General features: G+C 37.3%; 1 protein-coding gene across 1 annotated transcript in view; it reads right to left on the bottom strand.

Moving 5' to 3' along the window:
* ZNF385D (zinc finger protein 385D) overlaps positions 1-13,312 on the bottom strand; it is a 386,843-nt gene that overhangs the window by 83,449 nt on the left and 290,082 nt on the right. The window contains exon 5 of the mRNA XM_035894054.1: positions 10,696-10,806. Within this exon, the coding sequence (XP_035749947.1) occupies positions 10,696-10,806 (111 nt within the window). The remainder of the gene's footprint in view (positions 1-10,695; positions 10,807-13,312) is intronic.

Below are 13,312 nucleotides of genomic sequence, written 5' to 3'. Positions count from 1 at the left end.
ATTATTTTTGCCAAAGAAATAATAAAATCAAAGCAAGCACTGACAACTGCAACAAGACTCTAAATGTAAATCAAAATACTTCAGACAAAAGGCTTGAAGGCAAGTGATTCTCCCATCGAGGGATGATTTTCACTTGTCTCCAGGTGTAACATTATGTGCACTGATGGGCTGATCAACAGAACAGAACTTCTCCCCAGCTGTAATCAGGAGTGATTGATGGTTGGGACAAAAAAGTTGATTATCATGACAAGTCCACTGATGCAGACAAAATAGGCTATGCTGGGGGAAAAGATAAAACCTGTTCAGAGACTACCTTCTAAAATCTCCTTTCTAAAGAATAAAAAGAAACATTTATGCCCATCCAAAAAGAGCTAACATAAATGAATTCAGTACATTTACTATGCATCTGTATCTACAGTTATCTACAGTTATTTCACCACGGTACAATGAGACCTATATAAACCCCAAACAGAATAAACCCTTGTATTTTTAAAATCACAGTTGGAGATCAACTCATCAAACAATTATATATATGAAAGTACCTGTATGGAATACCAGTAGAGCACTGCCTCAGTCTGAATACATGTTTTGAATTCATAATCACGCTTTTAAAGGCCATGGGGGAGTTAGGTGTAAGTGCCATATTGGATTCTTTCCTGAAAAGAAGTCAGTCCCCTTTGGCCATTTTAAACCTTTAAAGACTTCATTTTCAATTGAGATAAAAAATGCGCATGAGTGGGGGCAACACACCCTCAAAGATATAGTTCAAATATGTGCTTTTTTTATTCCAACATAAAGCTTTTAAAAGCAGATATTGGGTTGCACTTCTACTCTTTCAGAGGATCAGACTCCAGCTGTTAGCTGTGATGTGGGTAAGTACACAGAATAGCAATATCTCCAGAGACTGTAAAAGACACGTAAGGAGTGATAAAAGAAACAGGGAGCTGAAAAAGACAGGCCTGGAGGTTCTGAAGTGGAATTTGTTTACATCGGGGACAGTTATGTTTAATAGTAATTCTCACAAAAGGAAATATTATATTTTCTATAAGAAGTAGCTGCACAGATACAGTGAAGAAGACGACATGTATCACAGGTACCCCAGGGAGTGCAATTTTACTGACCATAAACAGAAAAAAAAAATAAAAATTGTCCAGATGTTAGCGTAAGAGTATATGAAAAGATTTTATGGCTGATGGAATCAAAAACCAAGTAAAAGAACAACTTTACTTTTAATGCATTTTGAGAAGAAATTAGGAATTTTTTTTGAGAAAAAATACAGTTTACATAATTTAACTAATTTTGATGATTTTTCTACATCACACAAAACTGCACATTTTCTTCACTATGCGCTCTTTCTGTGGACCAGATTTTGATGTCTGGAATAGCCCTGCCTGTTCCTCTTCTCCCAGTTCTTCTTTATGTCCTTAGCAGTGCCTAAGAAAGTGAGCCAGGAGGAGCCACTGATTGGTGACTGAAAGGAGGAAATATTTTGCCATTTTTACAGTGAAATTTGTTATTTGCACCTATTATTAATAATTCAGAATCTCAGATTCTCTACTATGTAAGTTCTTGTTTTTAAAAATACATCTATAAGGAATAAGTTACAACAGACCAAACAAAGCTAGATGAAGATTGCACAGCAAAGAGTTTACAATTTATCTTTCTTTTTAGGTAATGACTCGCTTATGGAAAGTGGTTTCTGTGAAGTCCCCATCACACTTGTTCACAAATTTCAGTTGTTTATTAGAGTTGACTGATTTACATCCCATGTTGACTGAGGAAGCTGACAGGGAAAAATGCCTCAAATACAAATAAATGTACGGCAAGAAGTGATAAAGCAGAGGTTTCTCTCCTTGCAGTTGAAATGAGCAGTCTCTTCCATGACTGGAACATGAGAGAATTGGAAGAGAGAGTTCTTCCCCCCCCTTTTATACTGTCTATACCTTTTATACTGTCTATTTCCCCATGTATAACATGGTATTTTTCAATGTACCGTTCAAAAATTCTAAGCATTGTCTTCATTCCCACAATTCCAGCCAAAGACTTCAAAGAAATTCCAGTTAGCCGCCACTTGTCCAACTTTAGCATTTGAATTTCATTCTCATGTTCCCCCACCCTCCACCAGGCACGAAATATTCCGGACACTATTGTAACCCCAAGAATGTAGCTACAAGACCCAATTCATTAAAACCACTCGAAATACATATGTAATTTGCCTGGAAGTCATCTTAGTGAGTGACAGATAATCCACATTAAGCACCCTCCTGACATTGAAAGCAGATTTTGGAAAATCTAGGCCTATCAGAACATTTAGGTCTGCTTCCTGCCCCTCAATATAATGTTTTCTGGTACATTCCTATATTCTAATTTAATAATTTCTGAGAGAAGGAAAATTTCTGGCAGTAACAAGCATTAATGTGTTCAAACACAGGACGGAGGCTGCTTTTATTTCAGACTTTCTCTCTTATTAACTACTCTCACCTCTGCCTTTCTCTCCTTCTTCTGCTCTTTGCAGTTCTGAGATCATCTACGCCCAAGCAGAAGATAGAAGTTGGCCCCCAAAGGGCAAATAATGCAACCATTCCCTTCAGTGCCAGAAGCAGAAACCTTTTAAATGAATTTGTCTCCATATTCCACAGCCAGAATACCGGTCATTAATCTTTTGCAAATTATAAACAGGACTATCAGAGAGAGCCATTGCCTATTCACAGACCATTTCTAGCAAACTCAATTAATTTTTAAGAGATGTCAAACTTTCTGCACAATTGACTTGTTTTATTAAAAAAAGTGAGTGCTTTGAAAATGAAATAACCTGGTAGGATGAGCGGAGGTAAGAAACCAGAGTTGACAAAGGTGAATAGAAAACGTCTAAGCTTTACATAGTCTTTAAGTCCTGACATAGCAACAGCTGATGATAAGCTGAATGTTTTAATATCTCCAGGATCGTGTTTCTATACTGACTCCGATGTTCAGTTGACATAGATGTTGGACATGCCTCCATAAGCTTTGCTTGTGCCAGGACCAGGTAGCTGGAAGCATTAGACTTTGCTTTCTCCTGGACTTATAGAATCGAATCATTTAGGTTGGAAAAGACCCTTAAGATCATCAAGTCTAACTGTTAACCTAATACTGCCAAGTCCACCACTAAACCATGTTCCTAAGTGCCATGCTTACACATCTTTTAAATACCTCCAGGGATGGTGACTCAACCACTTCCCTGGGCAGCCTGTTCCGATGCTTGATTTAGACACTCTCTCTTCAACTACCACTGTTGAATGTGTCTGGAGAGTGAATTCTGAGAGGAAAGTGTAAGTCTTGTAGTACAAATACAGCAGACACCAAGGCACTCCATCTCTCCCCACCAGCAACAGACTGAGTAACCAGCTGACATTAAGAGCACGCTTTCTAAAAGATCAGTAACTTAAAACTTTCTTTCTGCCTTCTTGTCCTCAGGCAATGCCTCTATGAGCCTGATACCTTTGGACTGCTCCATATTCTGCAATAGTGCAGATTTTCTAGACAGAATAGATTACTTTCACAAGAGAGGAGATAGTTACAAGGATTAGTGAATGGTTCCTGTAGAGAGCTCCATAGCTGGCAGATGACACTGAGAGACCACTTACAGCAGTTACTGAGAATCACTCAAAGTGTTTGGTTTGTAGGCAATGCTTAAGAGGCAAGGAAATATCCACATTCTTAGGCTATCCATCAGGGGACTCAGTTCAACACCTCCAGAAGTACTCAGAAGCTAAACAACAAGGTGCTATGTCAGATATGAAAAATTTCTGCTTCTAGGTTGTGTAGGTGCATAGGTGTATAGGTACTGTATAGAAGGTGAAAATTATGGAAAAAAAAACGTTATAGAAAGGAAATTATTTATACTTTCTATTAAGCATTTTAGAGATGGTTTAAGAAACTACAGGTTATGTGAAAATTCATTACTTGTTCAACAGATTATTCTGGATTTTGTAATTTTTAAATTAAATTACTTATTTCCTATATGAAAAAAAAAGGTTATTCACAACCATTTCAGAATGAAACATCTAGCAGAAGACAGGATTCAAATAAAAAATTAAGATTATTTTCTTCCAAAATACAACAGAGTCAAAAAACGGCCAACGTTTCAAAACTCTAGTATGGGAAAGACCAGACCTGCACAGGACCTGACTGCAATCTGCAATTCATATTGCACCGTTTAAAACTGTGGTCTAGGAAAGAGGAGGTAATGCTTCTAAAATGTGCAGGCTAGTCCTATAAAAACAGACTCCACTGAATATCCAACTGGGCAAAAAAATACTAAGTTGTTTTCGAATTTGTCATGTACGCTATGTAAGTGCAAAATATTCTGTGCTATTTGATCAGACTTTTGGAATGCCAAAAAATCACATATCTTGAATGATTTTTTTAGCAATTCTTTAGGTTTTCCATAATGTCTTGATACAAATGACAGATATTCCATGGAAATCTCTGCACTAATCACTTTCTGTGATTACTTGCTACTTTTTCCAGTGAATACTATAAACCAGTATCTCTGGAAAAGTGTTGACCTATGAGTGTATTTCCATTCTGACTCACTTTCTGATCTCAAATGAATGGCATGTGCAATTCCACAACTGAAATCAGCATTTGTTTCTCCTTACACTGAACTCCATAGCACAGAAAAGATGGTACATTATTAGAAAGAAGTAGCATACATATACGTGGAGTTATATACCTTCATAAATATAAAAATATTTTTTTAATATATGAATAAGTTAATTCTGGACAAGGTTTTATTCTTGGTGAGGTACTGCAATTAATACTATACACTCATAGAGTAACACTGACTTTAAAGGGATGCTAAGCATCTGTAAATGTTTGCACAAGAGAATCTCCTCAAAGACTCAGGCTGATGACTTCACAAAACGCAGATGCATTGGTTTGGAAAGACCAGAAGTAAAATTGCCCTGAGATAATAGTTAAATGTGCTTGATGGCTGGCAATACCCGCAACAAGTGACTTTGATTAAGAAAGTGCATTAGAATTCAAGCAGAAATTGTTGGGTTTATACCAAAGCAGGGTTCTAAATCTAAAGGTTAATTGGAAATCTAAACCTAAATCTAATCTGTAATAGGAGGCACAACAAAACACGCAAAGAATAAGAACATGTGGTTATAGCCACACACGGAACAGTGATTGATGCAGACAGTATACATGGCTTCAAATACTATTTAAGCGTATCTCTGAAAGTTGAAAAATAACAGATTTGAAGTCAGAAGGGTAAAATGCTAAGTAACTTCAAGCAGTCAGTGGTATCAGCCTTTCCTTGTTCTTAATAGAGCAACTTTCCAAAGTTCCTCTCTCTTCACAAACAGAGGCCACAGGCCAGGTGTGACCATCACTTAGTATGGACAAGAAATGAAATCTCTACTACCTCTTCCACAGAAGGCGTTTGTAAATTAGTCAAGCAGGAGGTCATATAATCTGTCTCGCAGCTCTGGGACTACACTTGGTGTTTGCTGTCCACCCTCAGAAATGGGCGTCTAATTTGGTAAGCCCTCTGCCAACAGGGAACCCACAACTGTCCCTACCTGTTTCCTGCCAGAACTTCACTACCATTATAGCTAAAATTCTTTCACCAAATATTCCAACAAAAAAAAATCTTGAATCAAATTAAGCTGAGTAATTAATCAAATTTATTCTCCTATCAAAACCAAGGAACACAAAGATAAATTGTTCACTGCTCTCTTATTAACCTCTTTCCATATACCGAAAACCTACTATATTTTTCTTGTCTTTTCCACTGTACATCTATCCAGTCCTTTCTACTTTCCCTAGCCAAGTGAAGTTTTTTCACATCTTGTCATACTAGTGGATGGCTTCTAAATTCTGCATCTAATTATGCTTTTGTTAAAGTGCGATGACCACTGCTGTAAATAATTCTTCACCTGAGGCATTGCCAATTTCAAATACTGTGGAATACTTACCTGTCTATTGATAAATGTAACACTCTTAGGGAAAAAAAAATATAATAGGATTAGGATTTGTGCATTTCATTTTTCCAGTCTAAGCGCAATCATTTGTGCTTTTATTTCCTGCACTTGTCAGAATTCCAGACTGTTTTCTCCAACTGGTGAAGATAATTTTGGACCGCAATCCTGAACTTGCCACCTTCCATCAAGTGCCTGCCACCCTCCATCTAGGTGTCATCCACAAACCTGCTGTATGTGTACTCTCTATTCTGTCAGGCGCATTGCTAATGAAAATTTAGAGTAGCAGCAGCATGGAACAGACTCCTGCAAATCCTGACTTGTAGTAATCTTTTGTTTTGACAGAAAACTATCAGCAACTACTCTCAGTACAGTTCTTCAATCTGTTATGCAACCAACTTTTAACAGTTTTACCTGGACCATATTCCCCTACTTACTTTACAGGACTGTCACATAGGACTGTAGCAACCCTTATTAGAGCCAAAATATATCACATCTATTTATTCCCTATTATCCATTAGACCAATTACCCTGTCAAAGGAGAAAATTAGATTGGTTTGACACGATTTGTTCTTGACAAATTCATGTTGGCTGTTTCTTATCATCTTATTATTCTCTAGGTGCTTAGAATTTGATACTTTAATCATTTGTTCTAGATACCAAGCTACGAACCATGTATCAATTCAGTGGTACCTTTACTTTATAGAGGTGGAGAAAAACAAGGTAAAAATACCCCAGCAAGTAAGGACTCTAGGATGAGCATTCAGCTCATGATTTTCAGGTGAATATTGCTACTGTTGCTATTTAAGTGAAACAATAATTTCTGGCTAACATATTTGGAAATATTTTTACAATGTACCATAATGGAATTCAAGTCCTGTGAGTACATAAAAATGCTGCCCAACCTTTCTCTAAATGCAAGCTGGATTATCACTCAGCCATCTGCATTAAATGAGAGGGAAGAGAGGGAGAATCCCTTTGCAAAAATTGACCTTGTTAACAGACACTGCCACTACCTTGAACAAATGATGAAATTAGAAATGTGGGCAAAGGAAGATCAAATAGTCAAGACAGGTGATCAAAAGATGAGGAAAATTTAGTAAGCTCTTTTTTTCAAAGCCCTGGGGTTGTTCTGGGTTTTAGTTTCGCTTGGTTTTATAGTGATCGCTCATGTTAGCAGTGAATTTACTCCTACAACTACCTATAGACACAAGTTGTCCTACTGAAGTCGGCTGGACTTCGTTTTACAGGGTGCTTTTAGCAGATGTTTAATGTTTACTACAAAGCATGCATTTAACACTTCTGAACTAGTGCAGTAGCTCTCAGCAGCTGCCAAAATCTAAATGGCAACTCACAGACTTGCAGCTAAGCACATACTTAAATGTTTTGCCCTATATTGGATGCACAGCGTGAATGTAAATGTTATATATAGACCTCTCTCGATGCAAAAAAACCCCAACCAAAACCACACTGCTTGAAACAGACTCCACAGAACCTACCTCTGCTGTTCTAATGTTTTTTCTCAGCATGGAGAGGCTTTAGTTACTTGCTCATTCCTCCCTTCCCTTGTATGAGAAGATTTATTTTAAAAAGAAATACTGAACACACAGCTGTCATGAAGATTTATAGATAACTCCTTTAGAAAGAAACTAAACGATTTTAGACCATTGTACTGCCTTTTCTCATTTTTCTTTGAAATGTAATTTTGATACCATGTAACCAGAAAAAAAGCTCTTCTGCTCTGAAAGAAATCTGTATCAAAGGGGAGAAAATTCTGTATTCTCTGCAGAAATGAAAAATCTCGCAGACCAGTTTTATTGTAAACATTTTCATAATACTGTCATGCAGTAGGTAAATGGAATTTCTATTCATTACTCTCTGATAAATCCTATCTCCAGCATCTAAAAATAAAGACACATTGGTAGAACAGCCACAAAGCCCTAGGTTTCTGAACAGAAAAGCTATTTATTGTTGTTATGGTTTTAAATCACGTTCAGCAAAATATAATGAAAATGGAAGGTAGGAATATTCAGTAAATGACAACTTTTTCATAATAACAAAAGAAAAAATTGCAATGTGTGTACTTGCCATTCATACAGTAAAGTTATCAAAAAATGATAGCTAATAGCTCTTTTTCTTCAAAGCAATCTTTCCTTTAAGACTCAACATTAAATCTTTAGTTTAGCACATTTTTGCTTCAAAAACTGGTGGACATTCAGAATTACCCAAGCACTGAGGAACTTAGCTCTGGCTATTACCTTCACATTGCAGAAAAGCATTTCAAAACTGCAGTGGAACTCTGACTACTTATTATTTCTTGAAATATGTCAGCAGAGCACTTTGTGATTTTCAGCAGTATATGCACTGGAATGAGAAGAGACCATCAAAAAGATATCCACAGATCTCTTCTGTGTGGTAGGGAAAAGGGGGATGGATATCATCCCAGGTTAATCACTGAGCAGCATTTGGATCACAATCTCTACATCAATCAGCAACACTGTGGTTGCTTTAAAAATCAGATGAATATTAAAAGTGTACAGTGAAAGGTACTCAGCAAGGTCTCCCTATTCCATAAAGTTAATGATACTGATCAACTTTGAGAAAGGGAAGCATTAGAACAATCTTCCACTGTACAGTGTTGGCAAATTGGAGTTCAAGTCTCTTATCACTTGAAGGTGTGAAGGGACAACTAAATATCTGCTTAACAGCTTTTCTTCCAAGAGTTTACTGTAAACAGTATGAATGAACAGATTTCTTCTGAAACCAGTTTTTTGGACACTGTAGATGACTCTGAAAACAGCCACTGTTTCTTCCCACTCTCTTCTTTGGAATCCTTTCTAAGAGCAGCAGAAAAGGAACAGTGTAAGAACATACCGGTCCTCTGAGTAAGAAGTACCAGTGCCCACTGATATCTTGTTTGCTTCTGTGTAGAAGAATTTTTATTTCAAACATTTTATTCTGGAAAATGCCTAGCTCCTGTCAGCTGGAAAATTTTCCACTCCATGTATCAATCCCAGTTGTATATCTGCTAATATCTAAGTAATTTTAATGATGTGTTCATCCTCTCTTTTGTCTGGATCTTTTTGCAGACTAACAAATGGTTTACCCTTTTTGAAAGGAAGTGTTTCACTTCCGTATGTAACATCAAAGTATTTGACATCTCCTGCAGCTATACGCTATGTCTGATTCGGCATGACACGCTTTTTCCTAAGACGAAGATAAAAATTATGAGCAATGAGCTGGGCTGCTCAGTCAGTGGAATCCACCGTGGCCCAGAAGTCTCCATCATCCCCCCCCCCGAAAGGCTCAGTATCCACAGCCCTAATTCTAGCATCTGCCTTCTAAATGGAAGACCCTAATTTGACTCTTCTATCTCTATCTATGAGGGACATGACAGTTCCAGAGAATGTATTACCCTTCCTTGCACCACTGTTTGAGAATGATGTCAGTGTTATAAGTGGAAGGTGTCCATTTTGTCCATGAACTAGAAAACCCGGAGTCATCAGTGAAAGTATGGACATGATGTTGACTGGTCTGGGAAGTGTGACTGAGACCTTGATACAATTACTTCTAAGGAATAAAAAGCTGAGGACAATGAAGAGAGCTGCATTATTTTCATCCCTAGGTGGCCAATCCTTTAAAGAAGGCTTCAAGGTTCAATTTAACTTTTTGACAAGTTCATGGCTTTGATAAATAAAAAATACGTACAAACTGTACATAAACAGCTGCCTACAAAGAAGCAGCAGCATGCAAGAATTATTCCACTTCATATTACTGGCATGAGAAGGAACCTTGTGGATGTTTCTGAGTTAGACCTCACTCTAAATTCAAACACTTTCATTCTGACAGAAGTAACTTCCATATTTAAATTAGTAAAACAGGTAGTAAATGAAAGCCATTTGGTAGGGCAAGATAAGTTTTGACCAGTGATGCCCATGTCAAGAAACTTCCTGGAGAGACTAGAATACCAGAAGAAAATATATTGTACTATGTCAGGTTTTGTCTGCACACACAGTGATCCTGGAGAAGGAAATAAAGGAGTTAAATTCTAAGAGGCTTTTCTGTGACAGAACAGGTATTCCTTGGCAAGGAGCACCACAGCACAGCTTGGGGTAATTATGGGGGATGGGTTTCCTCTGTACTCTGTATATTAGAGAACATCTCCAGTTCAGCTTGCTCTACTTCATGGTCGAGGAATGAGACTATGTAAGGTAGGAACCAACTGACAATAAAACCACTTGCTTTTTTTTTTTTTTTTTTAAGCTTGTACTGGCAGGACAGGAACATTAAAATACAATTATGGCTAGATAGAGATATTGTAGAAAAAGGAAGGTAGATCCACAAGGACTGTAAGTATATCTGAGTAACTTCTAACATTTACAGGCTCTAAAAGAAGGCAAACATAACCAGGACTGATAGAAGAATTAGGACCCAGGAAATATTTCAGCCTTATTAGCAGTAATGGATCAATCCATTTTCCTATTTACACTCTGTGCAGCACAACTGAAGTTGATGAGCTTGCAGGGATATATCCGCAGGGAAAATCTGGCCGGGTGTATAAACACTACCAAATAATTGTGTTTATTAGAAGCATCCTACAGCCTTTTCATCTGCTGAGCCACAAACTGAAATCACGACATTTCATTTAGGTTCAATTTATGCAAATTATGGCACATCCTAGAAGATAAGTACATATTTCTAATCTGATACAAAAAGATCGACTTACATCAGAATTAAATCTCAGCTGGCAAATGTTGCATGATATGATTTGCTTTCTTCGATGAGGCAGAGGAACCCCAAATGTATGATTTATTACAGCTTTTTGAATTGGGTCCATCTGTAAAGAGAGAAGAAAAAGAGAAATGAAAGCTTTTGCTCTTCGACTGTATGCTATGTTATCTATAGTTCTGCATCATGCTATACCATACCCCACACTAGAGGAAACTATTCTTTTTCATTGAAAACTAATATTTCTTCTTCATGCAGTTTTACAAAGAGGTAATACAGAAAGGAACAAAGAAAAGTGTCATTAGCTATCTTGAAATACAGATCCTTAGCTCAATCCTATATGCACCAATCTGCCTTTACTGAAGAAAGTGAAAAGCTGTAAATGCTGAACAAGTTTTCCTATCAAAACACTGATTTATGTTTGTTATAGAAAAGCTAGCTCACTAAATGAAATGCGAATACTTTAAATAAAATTACTAACAAAAGGATCAATGGAAATGTGAAAGATTATTATATACAAATAACTCCAGAATAACACACAACAGCTCAGTTTTATGAAGAAAAAAAAATTCCCAGGAACCAATAAATTAATCTTTTCCATAAAACAACTTCTACACCACCTATGAAAAAACCAAATCCTCCAAGATTATTTTCACAGCCATTTAGAAGAAACTATTTTGAATAAACACTACTTTAAGGATGGCAATGTCTGCAAGTCAGGGTCCCATAAAAAAAAAAGTACCATTTCAGCAGAGAATTTCACAAATACTACTCAAGACTCTTTTTGATGTGGAGGATTGAATCAACTTCCCCAAATTCATTGGTCAAAATTATTTATATTTCTTTTTCACAGCAAGCATTTGACAACTATTTTTAAAATCTAGTAACAGCTTTACAGAAACTTGGTAAAGCCACTGATAGTTTTTATCTTTAAATTGTATTGTTAAAAATTCACAGATTTTGATGACGCAAATACAACTAAATGTCTAACTGATGATAACCAGCATTCACACAGCATAACTTGTACGTGTCTTGAGAAAAAAACCCTTTTTCTATGCTCATGTCCCTATGATTCACTTTCTTCTAGTCTGTTAGGCAAAGGGTTATTTGATAAATAAAGAATCAGAGCTTTTCTTTAGAGTCATCAATTATTCATGGAAGTAGTAATGGTAGACAGTCATGGCCTCTATTGCAGTAAATCCAGAACAGATCACTACAGAAATTTTGCATCACCTGACAGCTGTTCAGTGTCAGATATGAAATAGGTCACTAAACTTATTCCTGTTTAAAAGAAATTCAGATTGGTTAAAAAAAAAAAGGAACCAGGAAAAAAGCTTGGAAGAAATGCTCTATTTGAACATTCTCTTCAATTTGATGTGAAAGTCAAATACCTCATACATTTGTGCAACCACCAGCATAAAAGAACATCAATCCCACCTAGAAACTAGGGATGCCACTGTAGCATAACCCCCAAATAATACCGATGGCTAAGGTCAGAGTATATCAAGCTCTGAAACACTACAGCATGCTGAGCTAAGACTTTCTGCAGTGACCAAATCATGTGCTAGGAGCACTCATTTTACTCGGTAACATGATCTTGAAAAAGCTCACGGACCAAAAATACTATTGTATAGACCAGAAAGAACACCACCACATAGGAAAATAAACAGACAGTAACAGCTCTTCTTTTTTCAACTTCTCCACTACCCAAGAGGTGACTTCTTATGCCAGAAGAACCAATAGACCTGTATCCTGTGATTTTCAACACTAAAGCATAACCTGCTCTTAACTGATGCTATTTCATTGCTGCTGAAGTCTGGGGAGAAATTCAGGAAAAGGCACTGTTCCTTTCACCACTGCAGGTCTGAAATACTTAGAGAAACCTCAAGCTTAGATATATGAACAAGTCAGCACATGGTAACAAGAAATTGTGCATTCCTTGATCCAGTGTAACTGTTTGCCTTCACATTAACCACAGTTGTGAGATACTATTAGTTTAGCCTTCAGTGTTAACACATTCAACTGTTTCACATTATCTCACAAGTGTCATAAGTTAATGTTGTGGTTTAACCCGGCAGGCAGCTAAACACAACACAGCTGCTTACTCACTACCCCCACAGTGGGAGGAGGGAAGAGAATTGGAAGAGTGAACATGAGAAAACTTGTGGGTTGAGATAAAGACAGTTTAATAGGTAAAGCAAAATCCGTTAATGCAAGCAAAGCAAAACAAGGAATTCATTCACTCCTTCCCATCAGCAGGTGGGTGTTCAGCCATCCCCAGGAAAGCAGGGCTCCATCACGCGTAATGGTTACTTGGGAAGACAAACATCATCACTCTGAACATTACCGCCCTCTTTCTTTGTCCCCCAGCTCTATATGCTGAGCATGACGTCATATGGTATGGAATAATCCCTTTGGTCATTTGGGTTAGCTGTCCTGGCTGTGCCCCCTCCCAGCCTCTTGTGCAGCCCCAGCCTATTCACTGGTGTGGTGGGGTGAGAAGCAGAAAAGGCCTTGACTCTGTGTAAGCACTGCTCAGCAGTAATGAAAACATCCCTTTATTGTCAACATGGTATCTAGCAAAAATCCAAAACATAGCTTCATACTAGCTACTG

This window comes from Egretta garzetta, unplaced genomic scaffold, assembly GCF_000687185.1.
Source record: "Egretta garzetta isolate BGI_Z169 unplaced genomic scaffold, ASM68718v1 scaffold94, whole genome shotgun sequence".
NCBI lineage: Eukaryota > Metazoa > Chordata > Aves > Pelecaniformes > Ardeidae > Egretta > Egretta garzetta.
Note: the sequence above shows the minus strand (reverse complement) of the source record. Positions and strands in the feature narration are given on the sequence as shown.